Source organism: Haliotis rubra, unplaced genomic scaffold (assembly GCF_003918875.1).
Source record: "Haliotis rubra isolate DU_JTF1 unplaced genomic scaffold, ASM391887v1 Scf60, whole genome shotgun sequence".
Classification (NCBI taxonomy): domain Eukaryota; kingdom Metazoa; phylum Mollusca; class Gastropoda; order Lepetellida; family Haliotidae; genus Haliotis; species Haliotis rubra.
In genome coordinates, this window is record NW_025767302.1 from 1,049,634 (window position 1) to 1,064,411 (window position 14,778).

At 40.4% G+C, this 14,778-nt stretch overlaps 3 protein-coding genes across 3 annotated transcripts; 1 reads left to right on the forward strand and 2 right to left on the reverse strand.

Annotated features, from left to right (window-relative positions):
* Positions 1–1,257: 1,257 nt before the first annotated feature.
* Positions 1,258–1,977, reverse strand: LOC124255445. The gene has a single exon (XM_046689361.1). The coding sequence runs from the start codon at positions 1,975–1,977 to the stop codon at positions 1,258–1,260; it is 720 nt and encodes a 239-aa protein (XP_046545317.1).
* A 4,119-nt stretch (positions 1,978–6,096) lies between these two features.
* On the reverse strand, positions 6,097–6,828 carry LOC124255446. The gene has a single exon (XM_046689363.1). It carries the CDS (start codon positions 6,826–6,828, stop codon positions 6,097–6,099), a length of 732 nt encoding a protein of 243 aa, XP_046545319.1.
* Positions 6,829–12,542: 5,714 nt separating this feature from the next.
* On the forward strand, positions 12,543–13,277 carry LOC124255447. The gene has a single exon (XM_046689364.1). The coding sequence runs from the start codon at positions 12,543–12,545 to the stop codon at positions 13,275–13,277; it is 735 nt and encodes a 244-aa protein (XP_046545320.1).
* Positions 13,278–14,778: the final 1,501 nt, after the last annotated feature.

Consider the following 14,778-nt stretch of genomic DNA (forward strand, 5'->3'; position numbering starts at 1 on the left):
GTCGAGTTCGGACCAAACAATCCAATTTTAACGGTGTATTTAGTAAATTCGAAAGGAAAATTTTAATGCAAACGGTTATTGGTGTACAATGCATTAATGACGGCTTCAGTTCCAATAACGCGAGTCAAGAATAATTCTGTTGTTGTTTCTTTTGTTCTCTAACGCTACCACTAACAATATTTCAGCTGTATAATGGTGGTCTGTAAATAATCAAATCAGGACCAGAAAATCCACTGACTGATGTTACGAGCAGCCATTTCTGCAAATTGTATACAATTGTATGCATCTACCAAATGTGTGAGTCAAAACATCCGATCATGTCAGTCGACTTGTGCAACAAACAAATGCTGTGCGTTGTCCAGAATGACTGATTCGTCTGTTATATTTAGAATAGACCGAACCCGTGAAGGTCCTGGTTAGAATGAACCTTCAGTAACCCATGCTTGTCATAAGAGGCGACTAACTTGATCGAGTGGTCAGGCTAGCTGGCTTGGTTGATACATGTCATCGGTTCTCAATTGCGTATATCGATGCTCATGCACTGGATTGCCTGGTCAAGACTAGATTATTTACAGACCACCGCCATATAGCTGGAATATTGCTGAGTGCGGCGATAAACTAAACTCACTCACTCACTCACTAGAATAGACACAGGTGGCGACGATGATAGTGGAGATACACTTCAAAGTGGGGCCTTCTCTGGTACTGAAGTTGTTCTTTAGGGTGCTAACATCTGATATCAGCACTGCCATGTCATCGTGATTAGTTAGAGTAGGTTCATAATTTGTCCCTAAATTTGTAGCTGCCAAAGAACTATCCTTCCTTGGTGGTCTTAACACATGGACGACAGACATGGCCACAACGTGGGTCTGCTATATCCGTCGTATGTATATGATAGAATACAGAGGAAATGGCCGTGACCTAAAACCAGTTTGTTATATTCGTCAGTTCGTTGTAAGCATGTGCTTTACAAAGGTAGTTCACCATATGAAAGATATATCAGGAAGAAACATGCAACAGGCCCAACATTTTACAGCTGAACCTCATCAAACGGAGACTGTCAAGAGTGCCTGGATAGACAAATTTCCGATCACAACAACGTAGTAATCCCAGTTGATATGATAGCTGGAGGTTTCATATGGTTTCAAAAAGAGAAATTTCAAATTAAGTTCCGACTAATTGGGTTTCACTGTAAAAGAGAAAGATTTTACAAACGCCGTTAAGTTGGATGCCATTTATTTCTAAATTGAGACATTGTTAGGAGTAATAACAATAGTTGATGGCGACGTTGGTCCGATCTCCAATTTGGAAAGGAGTTGACCCCTCTCTGGCATTGTGGTTGTTTGTGTCTTCATCGTCCCAAAACTTCGTCTCCATTGTCACTGACATCCCAGCGACTTTCTGACACGCGTCTTTCTTCATCAGGAGGTAGAAGGGTGCAGACGTTGGCAAGGCGATCTCTTTGGATGGAGCAGCGTCCTCACGACAACAATAAAACAGCTTAGTGTCCTTGTTGAAGTCACCATCGGGGAGGGTGCTCTGCTCTGTGACATAGTTCATGTTGTAGTTGTTTTCATCATCCCAAAGGATGGAACCTTCCTCAAAACCCCCAGGACAGACTCCGTTCTTCCTCAAGATGCAGTAGGCACCGGCAGGCCAGGCCCCAGACCCGGCAGTGGCGTCATCCATGACACAGAAAGTATTCAAATAACCGTCTTTCTTCTTAATACCGCTCATATTAGTGGTGTTCCAGGTATTTCCGTTGTAATAATCTTCAGTGTCTTGATAGAAAGACCCCTCCTTCCACTCACTACCAGGGCAGCCAGCAATGGGTTTTGGAAGAGCAAAGGATTCTTCCGGCCATGTTGTCGGTGTTTGTAATGTAGTGGGGGCTTCGGAAGGGATTTCTGTTGTGTGTCCACAGTCTCTTGCACTGGAGGCAGCGATAACGGTAAACAGCAGGAGAAGGATGTTCATGGTGGTGGAAAGACGAAACCTGGACTGTGAAACTCAAACCGTGTTCAGTGATGTTGGAAGATCGAGCCAAGACTTTTATACCTTGCAGACACTTTGGCATAACGTCATCAACAGGTGTTCATCATAATTATTGCATCACTGATGAAGACTGATTGGAAACATTTAATTAATGTTGTTATAGCTTCAGGCAGAGACGCAGAAGTGACAATGAAAGTTCGTTATCATTTAATGAAACCTTAATGCAACTGAAAAATATACTGAAAGGAAGGCCAGGATGAACCGAAAACAACCTATGTTTAATTTAGCTTAGTTATTTAGCTGAAACGAAAAAAGATATTGACTTTAAAAATGTCCATATTTGCATGCCATACGTCAGTTTATTGTTCTCTCTAGTCACCATAACTATTTGGATTGTTTCATGTGGAAAATGTATTGATGTGCGGTTACACCATATATTCTTCGTGTTCAGATGTAATTACCCCATCTGCAGTTTCAAAAGCACGTTAAAACATGTCATCATTCAGTTTATTCCTGTTCTTATTTGCCATATTTAATTGTATGTTTTCATGATATAACAGGCTGTACACATGTATTCTGCCATTCTGTGTATGACACAACAACTTTGTTTCGAAAGCACGCTGTTCGCTTTTTACATTTAATGTTTCTAACAGTTTGCTTGTCAAATGCATGTTTTATGTTCACTTTTCCCTACCGGTTATACATTCCTGTGCGTTCCAAACACCAACCATGTCTGTGAGGGACATAAATAACTAAAATCAAAGCCACAAGAATCCTTTCCATCATCACAAGAATTCTCTGTGAAATGTCGTTTTAAGATTAAAATTATGATATAATCTTGTACTAATGAATCACTATTCAATAAGCATGATATCATTTTTTCGTAATGACCAAAAGTATGGAAAAAGGAAAGTTGACTATTGGAAAACGAGGTCATCTCATGGACAGCCCTCTGCCACTCCACATTTCCCAAGATCTAATACATACGAATCAGATGAGGTGGCTCCACTGGTCTCCCTCATTTGTAGCTTAGATTGTTGAATCAGTGGACGGGAATTGGCTGTTAAACCATTTTTGAAGGATACTGGACCGTTGACTTGCCTAGGGCCTAAACGTGTCAGCATTAGTCTGAATGTTTTAGGTATTTTTCAAATCGAAGCAGGAGGTTCGAAATGAAGGAATATTTGTTGACAAGAAAACTGATACATGTGTTATACATGTTTCACACATGAGTATTTCTACTGGAGCAGAATCTTTCAGGAATAATAAGGGTCCCCATTCGTTCTAACCCCATATGGTCCTCTGTGTCAATATACTTTATCAACATTTAACTCTCTATAATTAATTTGAATAAATGCTTATCATGTTATAACTATTTTTTTCTTTGTCGCAATTCTTATAATAATCCAAACAAATCTTCAAATATATTAATGTTTTGTTGTATCCTATTTCCACCCATTAACGGTTGATATAATGAAGTCTGGTCTTAGCTGTATGTTTCTGTAGTTGCAGATGGTGTTCTAATGGCATCTTGACAAAATTGTCACATTATGAAATCCAAATATGATTTAATTATATCTATGTACTTTAAATGTACTTTAAACTCAAGGTATCCTTTTAGTGATCATACACATACTATATATATCTTAGTTTTAGTGAAATATTATGTTTTAGAATAATACTATGTCTTATTTGTTTACATTAAACGCAGTAGCATTAGTAAATTCCTCTAGTTTTGTGTTATTAATGTATCATTGGGATAAACCTATTTGAATATAAATCTCAGAGGTAAAAATGTGAAATGTCAATTTCGTAAGATCCAAACTTTTTTTTTTGTCAGATGCTCAAATATAGTTTTCCTGTCAAAGTTCGCGTTCTTTCTGACAACTGGTTTGAAATATTGGATGGATGCCAAGCTTTAACTTCATTATCTGCAATAAAAGTTTCTTTGAAACATTGAATGACTACCAGTTGTTTCCTTTCTTTTCCTTCTACATCTTCTTGTGTATGTAGTATTTATATTTTGAACTTCACTTTGTGACTCACAAAAGTTCACACTTACGTTCATCATTAATGAGATTTGGATTTGAAGTCCATTTGAGGCATAATAATATTAGATGTCACGTGCAAATGAACAAATGGGACATTTTTAATCTAATCACTCACAGTCATTTCTATTTCAGGACAGCCTGGCTTTTCAGTGATTTCATCAGACATGTGGTTTGGTAGCTGGAATGAGATTCCTAATTTATTTTGTAGATAACATTATCTGTAACGTATGTCCAAGTTCGACTTACCATCGATTTGATCATAATAACACTGTGGTTATTTCTCTGTACATTATGGGGATAATGTTAAAAGTTTCGTCTTCTCGGTTTTCGGTGCTGTTATAGTCTGGAGGGACTTCACGTTATATGTCACGTAATATGTTCATGTTCATTTCATTTCTCCATTTCACAATCTAGACGTCTTCGAAAGTATTCATTTTTTATGTTAGTCATGGGGTTAAAGAGTAGGTGAATGCGAAATGAATACTTTGTTAATTTGTCTAGAGTATATTCGGGCGCCACAATTGGCTGTGCAGAATTGCCCCTCACAGACTCGCTCGGAACCTGATCGATGATCTTGGGATAGAATCTCGGTTCGCCCCGAATTTGTTTCTATTTTTGTCAGCACCCGTGTCAGCACCCGTGTTCAAGGCTTTCACCCAGGTGGTAAACGTATGGACCCTGCACCATCTTGGGATTTCCTTTCACATCAAACTGACACGTCAAACACCGTTTGACGCGGCCTTGAACTCAACTCACTCAAGATTATATAGTCCCCATATTTATAAGTTGTGGCTTGATAAACAGTTATGCCTAAGGTGTAACATTTAGGTGAAAATATCCAGTGAATATAGAGTCAAGTATCCAGAAGTTTCCACCAAGAAAAACGAAATCTGATTAACTCAGAAAGGTAGAATATTCTCGTCCTGTCCGCATGCATGAATAGAACGACGTGATCAGGAAGGGATAATAAGGCTTATAAAACGGTGCTGCTGTCATATCATATCATATCAGGACCAGAAAATCCACTGACTGATGTTACGAGCAGCCATTTCTGCAAATTGTATACAATTGTATGCATCTACCAAATGTGTGAGTCAGAACATCCGATCATGTCAGTCGACTTGTGCAACAAACAAATGTTGTGCGTTGTCCAGAATGACTGATTTGTCTATTATATTTAGAATAGACCGAACCCGTGAAGGTCCTGGTTAGAATGAACCTTCAGTAACCCATGCTTGTCATAAGAGGCGTCTAACTTGATCGGGTGGTCAGGCTCGCTGGCTTGGTTGATACATGTCATCGGTTCTCAGTTGCGTAGATCGATGCTCATGCTTTTGATCACTGGATTGTGTTGTCCAGACTCGATTATTTACAGACCACCGCCATATAGCTGGATTATTGCTGAGTGCCGCGTAAAACTAAACTCACTCACTCACTAGAATAGACACAGGTGGCGACGATGATAGTGGAGATACACTTCAAAGTGGGGCCTTCTCTGGTACTGAAGTTGTTCTTTAGGGTGCTAACATCTGATATCAGCACTGCCATGTTATCGTGATTAGTTAGAGTAGGTTCATAATTTGTCCCTAAATTTGTAGCTGCCAAAGAACTATCCTTCCTTGGTGGTCTTAACACATGGACGACAGACATGGCCACAACGTGGGTCTGCTATATCCGTCGTATGTATATGATAGAATACAGAGGAAATGGCCGTGACCTAAAACCAGTTTGTTATATTCGTCAGTTCGTTGTAAGCATGTGCTTTACAAAGGTAGTTCACCATATGAAAGATATATCAGGAAGAAACATGCAACAGGCCCAACATTTTACAGCTGAACCTCATCAAACGGAGACTGTCAAGAGTGCCTGGACAGACAAATTTGATCACAACAACGTAGTAATCCCAGTTGATATGATAGCTGGAGGTTTCATATGGTTTCAAAAGAGAAATTTCAAATTAAGTTCCGACTAATTGGGTTTCACTGTAAAAGAGAAAGATTTTACAAACGCCGTTAAGTTGGATGCCATTTATTTCTAAATTGAGACATTGTTAGGAGTAATAACAATAGTTGATGGCGACGTTGGTCCGATCTCCAATTTGGAAAGGAGTTGACCCCTCTCTGGCATTGTGGTTGTTTGTGTCTTCATCGTCCCAAAACTTCGTCTCCACTGTCACCGACATCCCAGCGACATTCTGACACACGTCTTTCTTCATCAGGAGGTAGAAGGGTGCAGACGTTGGCAAGGCGATCTCTTGGGATGGAGCAGCGTCCTCACGACAACAATAAAACAGCTTAGTGTCCTTGTTGAAGTCACCATCGGGGAGGGTGCTCTGCTCTGTGACATAGTTCATGTTGTAGTTGTTTTCATCATCCCAAAGGATGGAACCTTCCTCAAAACCCCCAGGACAGACTCCGTTCTTCCTCAAGATGCAGTAGGCACCGGCAGGCCAGGCCCCAGACCCGGCAGTGGCGTCATCCATGACACAGAAAGTATTCAAATAACCGTCTTTCTTCTTAATACCGCTCATATTAGTGGTGTTCCAGGTATTTCCGTTGTAATAATCTTCAGTGTCTTGATAGAAAGACCCCTCCTTCCACTCACTACCAGGGCAGCCAGCAATGGGTTTGGGAAGAGCAAAGGATTCTTCCGGCCATGTTGTCGGTGTTTGTAATGTAGTGAGGGCTTCGGTAGTTGGGGCAGCAGTAGGGTTTTCTGTCGTCAGTCCACAGTCTCTTGCACTGGAAGCAGCGATAACGGCGAACAGCAGAAGGAAGGTCATGGTGGTGGAGAGATGAAACTCTGGACAGTGAGACTCGATGAGAGTTGAGTGATGTTGGAAGGTCAAGCCATGACTTTTATACAATGCAGACCCATTGGCATAACGTCAGCAACAGGTGTTCATCATAATTATTGCATCACTGATGATATCTGATTGGAAACATTTGATTAATGTAGTTACAGCTTCGGGCAGATTTGCAGCTGCTAATCATGACAGCACGTCAACAAACAATAACATTGTAAATTCTCTCATTGAGCTGGCACTCAAATGTCCCAAGTGCAGTTTCGAAAGCATGTTCATACATACATGAAGAATACCCTCCTCCTCTTCGCTATAACTAATTGTATTTTTGGATCGAACATACAATACACATATATGTGCCATTCCATATATGTCCCAAAACGTTGTTTAAATAGCATATGGTTCGCTGTCTACGTCTATACGTTTAAAGGTCCATAGTTACAATTTGCTTGTCAGGTAAATTGGTTTGTTCTCTACATTCCCCAGGTTCTGCATTCATTTGTGTTCCTAATATCATCCCGCCATATAGCTGGAATATTACTGAGTGCGGCGTAAAACTAAACTAAACTCACTCACTCACTTCTAATATCATCCTTGTCTGTGAGGGACACTAATCACTAGAAATGTGACAAAAACAATTCCTGTTCTGACACGGTGGCCCCCGTCATAAAGATATGCAAAGGATATAGGATAACTTGAAATTGTCTTCACAGGGACTTCCATAGACGTTTTCAAAGCAACTACTGAGCGAAAGTGACAGTATTGTAATACGGGTAAAAGATATGCAAGATGATTGTGCTCCCGAAAAAAACCCCACTGGACGACATATCACCAAAGTATGGAATATCCGTTAACTTTGGAAATGTCTCACACGTGGTCAACATAAAACGATTTAAAGGCGAAGACCTTCATTAGGTTATCACTCATCGGAAAATATTCCGCAACAGCTATATAGGAAATATTTATAAAATGAGCAAACTCGATTCTGTTTTCAACGTTTTGAAATGAAGGCCATATAACGTTAAAACCACAGTGTAATCAGTCCTGATTGTTTATCGCCCGGAACAGGGAATGTGTGTTCGTGCGTTCGTGCGTGCGCGCGCGTGTGCGTGTTCGTGCATGGTGTGTGTATGTTCTTTCAACTTATCATTTTAAAGTCAGTTGTGACAAAGGCCCGCTTGAATACTGTCCGCTTGAAAGTTGAACATTGGAAAGGCTAAGTCATCCCTCCCGGCATAAAGTCCAGTGGACAACTGTGCCTTTTTGTTTTATCCACTTTTATTTTCTTAATTGATTTAAATAAATGTTTGTCGTCGTATAACCATATGCAATTCAGAGCTTTCACATTCAAGCAGTGACAATAATGCAAATCGATTTCCAAATGCATTGGTGTTTCGGTTTATCGTATATCCACTCATGTGTGTCACGGTGATAGCTATGGGTGGTAGTTGTTGTAGCCACAGATGGTATTTACATCAAACACCTTAACTTTCATTATGTGTGCCCGTATACTACGGGAACTATGAAGCCTTAGTCAAATTTAAAATCTGAAACGAAAAATGTACCAACTGTTTATATTTGTCGACACCAACCTTGATGTAATCTATAAACTGTTAAAACTGAATAATCAGTTATAAAAATATCAATTTTCACACCATACATACATTTGATCTATAAATTATTCATTGTTTACTGATTATTGTACTACATTAGAAAAATGTGAAGTATATATAGACAATATAGATACTTGAATGTTAAACCCAATTCAGTTATTATCGGTAAGATCTGCCGTTCATCATTAAACACACATTTATCTGTAACCAGTTGATAAATATGTAAAACTTGTTCGTTTTATATTGGACACATAGAGGCGGTTTCAGAGTTAAAAGCATCAGTGACGGAAATGATGTCTGAGGCAATTTGTTTAGTGAAGCAGGATACGATCAGTTGCTGTGAACACCTGGTGTCATCTCTATTTCATTGTGATTATTAAACAAACTCAATGCTTATCATACAGTACCTACGGCGAGATACACAATCCGCTTCTCGCGATTCTTCTAGATGTGCGTAGCACTATTGTAACGTATCTGGGTGATAACAACTGCCTGATTGGAATCTTGAGCTGGTAATTTGTTTCATTCCCCAGACTTACATGAATATGCTTAATGCATGCATAGATTTGAGATGGGAATTATGGGTCTCGTTTCAGTGAAACGTTGAATATAAAGATTCTTTCACGGATGATGGAAAAACACGTTTGTTGGAGGACAACCTGGTATACAACTGTATATCAGAAGTCTCAGTTCTATGACCATTGCGATATTCAAGAGTGAGAGGGATAGCGAAATCCACGAATACTACTACAGATTATCCTGCCTAGTGTGTCGCGTTCTCAATGCCAAATGTTTCCAATTTTCTTGTTGCATATGCATGTGTTCGAGCTACATGCACTATGAACATCATATATATTTTAATATTTCGTTTTGAGTTTAAACTACAAACAACAATGTTTGGCAATGAACGAAATTTATTTTTGTGGCAAGAACATTTCTGAAGAAATAAAGCTCCCAGACACTTCATTTTGATAGTCGCGAAACACATGACCTCGGACAGCAGGTGCAAGGGGTTATTTACCATCGTCACTCGGATTCGGTTGTGGGCAGACACAGATTGTTCCCTCGGAACCAAACGCTCAAAGACACGGTTTTATACACATTTAATCAGGATAGAAGTAATAGTATATTTGCGAGGTTTGGAACGTGCTGAACGTTTATATGCCATCGGCATGTTGCAGGTGGGCACGTGTCAGAATATTGTTGAACCAACGGTGCATGTTTCTCAATCTGTCAACAGCAGATTGTGGGCAAAACCAACAAATACGTATCGCTGATGACGGACGTCGCTGTGGGCGCTCAAGGGCAACTACTGCAGCCCGCGATAGACAGCCCTGGGTAGATTAGCCAGAACGATGACATTACGAAAACGGTTGCAAATTTCCAATTAGACTGGTTGCAACAGGAAATTGGTGTAAGAGTACATGCCCAGACGGTTCGAAATCGTGTACATAGATGACACTTACGTGCTCGACGTCCACGTGTCATCCTACAACTTACTGCACGTCATTTGAATCAGAGGTGTCAGGGAAAGCCAGCACTGGGATAATCGTCGATAATGTAATGCTTTCTAACGAATGGAGCTCCCTGTCGACTACCATGACAGAAGGAATCGAGTTAGGAGACGGTCTAATGTGCCATTTATAGACTTAAACGATCTTTTTCGGGGTTGGTATGTGATAGGGTAGGAGTTAGCTCAATGATTGGCCAAACTGCGCTCAACATTGTCACAGATCACTGTTATTTGGACAAGATCTTTGCACCACTTTTGATATCATGTGCAAAAGTTGTTGCAGTTGGGCTGGTTTCATTTTTGATTGTGATAATGTACTTGCTCATCGTGCCAGGATTGTGACTCAGCACACAGTCCTTACTTGGGCACATATAGGAAATCACTGGCAGACGTATGCGACAACATTAACATCCACCCACCAACATCAATTACCTTCGTGCTGGTCTCCCTGATGAGTTCATCAAAATGTGTCAATGTGACATTAATCGACTCACCAGTAGCATACCTCGGCGATTTTGTAAATATCTGGCCAACAAACACAGTTTCACCAGTAATTAGAGACATAAGCTACAAACTGCCAATTTCGAATTTGACCTCCGACATCTTAACCGGCCTGACACGACACCATTCCACACCAACCATTAGAACGCATCAGATATGACGGTCTACTGCTCAGATAGGATCAGACCATTTCCATCTGCCCATACCATAGCGATCAGATGATGTCTTGATGAAACCCACTATCCCCTTCTTTCATGGCATAGTAGACCTGTATAGCTGACATCACTGAGGACTCATGACAACTTCAGAGATACATCGATTACTTCAGTACCGGGATTACGAGTGACATCCATGCCATGCGTTGAGACAGTCATGTGTGTCTGGCGGTTGCGTTTAACAGTCCAGTGACACGCTATTATGAGGTTTATCTTGTTAGTGTGTGTTGAACCATGGGTGAGAAAAAAAAAGGATCTTCTCGTGAAGTAGACCTTTGGGATTTCCATAAATTCTTTGATGTTCTTGTTTTATTGATTTAGGGGATTAAACGTCTGGGTGGTCAGAGGAAGCGTTTTTAGAGTACATTCAGAAAAACACCGACGCTGATTATCTCCAGTTGTCTGTTAAATGGTTCACAAGTTACGATCTAAGAGTTCAGCCCTGAATACACACGAGCAATGTTTAGTTCCCATCAGCAAACGAACAAATGGAATAAAATAATACATTGAAACATGAGATATAACAGTAATCAATATGCCATGATGCCAATTTTGGTGTTCACGCTTTAATAACTCCATCATCCCAGGGAGTCTTTAAGTGAGTAAAAATGATAATGTGAACTACATTTAAATCATTACAGTAATAGTAACAATAAACATTTGGCCTTCACGATAATATTGGTAACCGGTTATCAAAGGCACAATATCAGTAATAACCAAGATTTGGACACGTTTAGTAAAACATGTCTTGTAAGATTTGACCTCGGGTGTGCATGACTTGTGCACTTTAAACCTGGTTACGTACCGTTAAAACATGAGAGTATGGACATCAACAACCCTGCGTCGGAGAGGATACTATGATATGTTGTAAATTGCAATAACAACGTGTATGCAACTCCACCACATGTTCTTCTGTATGGTAGTAGATGAGCATTACGTTGTAATCATATGTCCTTTGTATTTCGAAAACGTTATGTTCCATCAAGATTTACGAATTGTCTGTATATCAATATATACAAGTACTCGTAGCTTCCCGAAAATATATTTTAATACAGGTCAAAGTTAACATCTAACACACCTTGGAAATCAAGCTGGAAATGATACTGTCTTGTGGGCATTTTGCCGATCATGTGAGAAATTTAAGCTTAAAAAGATATGTAAAAATACGCTAATAAAATTATTACATGTGCTAATGCTCTGTAGGTTACAAGCGGATTTGGTACATGAAAACTGAAATATTTAACGTATAGAGGTTCATGAAAAGAGACTAAGAATATGAATTTTATGATAAAGTATAGGTATATGTTTCCTTATCTTACTCTCACTCTGAGATATGTTCTTGCCAGACTCCTTTTAGAAATTATCATGCATCGGGTGAGTGAGTGGATTTTTTTTACGCCACTTTTAGCAATATTCCAGCAATATCACGGCGGGGAAAACCAGAAATGGGCTTCACACATTGTACCCAAGTGGGGAATCGAGACCGGGTCTTCGGCGTTGCGAGCGAACGCTTTAACCACTAGGCTACTCCGCCGCCCCTGTCATGTATCGAATGATCTCATCTTCATTCAGCTGAAAACAACATCCCCAGGGAATATAGCTTTATATATAACAAGATTGGAACACTCAATTTGTGTATTCGCGATGTATAATACACACACGTCATACCCTACGGCGGCGAATGTTGAAAGAGAGTAATTTCCTAGTTTCATTCTGTCTTACACGTGCGCCTGCTGATTACATCACATTGCTACCACTGTAGTGTATATAAGTCGGCATTATCCTGTCGTCATCACTGAGCTATCAGTGAGTTTCACAGTAAGGTTCTAAGCTCACACCGCCACAACCATCATGAAGGTTCTTCTCCTGCTGGCCGTTGGTATCGCTGCCTCCAGTGCCCGAGACTGTGGACACACGACAGCAAACCCTACTGCTGCCCCCACTACCGAAGCCCCCACTACTTTACAAACACCGACAACTTGGCCGGAAGGATCCTTTGCTCTTCCAAAACCCTTTGCTGGCTGTCCTGGTAGTGAGTGGAAGGAAGGGTCTTTCTATCAAGACACAGAAGATTATTACAACGGGAATGCCTGGAACACCACTAATATGAGCGGCATTAAGAAGAAAGACGGTTATTTGAATACTTACTGTGTCATGGATGACGCCACTGCTGGGTCTGGGGCCTGGCCTGCCGGTGCCTACTGCATCTTGAGGAAGAACGGAGTCTGTCCTGGGGGTTTTGAGGAAGGTTCCATCCTTTGGGATGATGAAAACAACTACAACATGAACTATGTCACAGAGCAGAGCACCCTCCCCGATGGTGACTTCAACAAGGACACTAAGCTGTTTTATTGCTGTCGTGAGGATGCCAATCCGGCCCAAGAGATAACTTTGCCAACATCTGCATCCTTCTACCTCCTGATGAAGTCAGGGACGTGTCAGAATGTCGCTGGGATGTCGGTGACAGTGGAGACGAAGTTTTGGGACGATGAAGACACCACCAACCAGAATGCTAGAGTGGGGTCAACTCCTTTCGAAAGCAGCGATCTTACCAACGTACTCATCAACTATTGTTACTACGCCTAACAGTCCAATGTAGTGTTTTCACATGACGGTATGCCGAAATAAAACAGAACATGCAAGGTTACTTTTATTTCTGTATTATTTTTCTTGTGAAATGTTATATGAGACGTGCATATATCTAATCGTGGTGTAGCCACCTCAGTGTCGTGATGTTATATATGTTGTACACGTGCGTATCGCAAACGAGTGAGTTTAGTTGAGCATCGATATACGGAATATTGATACGATGACATGTGTCAACCAAGTCAGCGAGCCTGACCACCCGATCCCGTTAGTCGCCTCTTACGACAAGCATGGGCTACTGAAAACAGTGTATCGCACACGAAATATCATATTAGTTTGCATAATGCGTGAAAACAAAGTGCACAATGCTTTGCGTACTGACAATAATGAAGTAAATACAACATATCACATGTGACTGCAATGCACAATGCAAAATGAATTCAGAGTGACAACAACGCAAAATGTACAACAATGCAGAATGCCATGAATACATATGATACACAATTGTACGGGTACCCTCAAAAATGTATAAAACAATACATTCATTCAATGCATAATGCAAACCGTTCTGAAAGCAATTCGGCTCATGTATACGACAATGCCAGAAGTTCAAGAACTTCCAACGCACTTGGAACATGTATGAATATATTTCAAGTGTTTCCCTATTTTAACGAAAAAGAAGGAAGAGTGAGTGAATGAGTGATTGAGTGAGCGAGTATGGTTTTACGCCGCTTTAGCAATATTGCTGTAATATCACGGGGACACCAGAATGGGCTTCTAACATTATACCCATGTGAGGAATCGAACGAGCGGACGTAACGAGCGTAACGAGCGGATGCTTTAACCATTAGGCTACCCCACCGCCCAAAAAGAAGGAAGAAGACGTGTTTGAATGTTTTTGTAATGTTTTTTTTGTTTTGTATATAGTCTGAAGCAATGTTACAGGAAAATCCATTCGGACGCCGCAGACATTAGGCATCCCACACGGTACCATGTAGGGAGCTAAACATGGATCCAGGGGTTGGGAAGCTGTCTCTTTAATCAGTGAGTGTTTCCTAACCGTTGACTGACGTCCTTTCATCGAAGCTGATCCCTGTGGGACTTATATCATTTATGTTAGATAATGTACAGTTAGTTGTTCATAGTATCTATTTTTTCTTGCGTATTTGAACCTCAGATTGTGTAATGCCTACAAATACTTATGTTCTTTTTATTCGTGTGTGTTGTATTATGAAAACCAGTAGAGTTTAGCCATATTCAATCACATTGTCAAAAAATAAAGGTAGTTGCTTCCACCAGAATTGTCACGGGCACAGGGTTCTAAACTAACCCTGTAACTTGGTGCATAATAAATTGTAGTATTGGACAAATATATTCCACCATGAGGAGTGATAAAGAACTGATAATGGGTTACTCGTATGAAAGTGCTCCACCAGTGGGCTTTAATCCTGATAACTGACAGCAGAAAAGATAAAATTAATCTTTCGTGTTGGTATTTTCT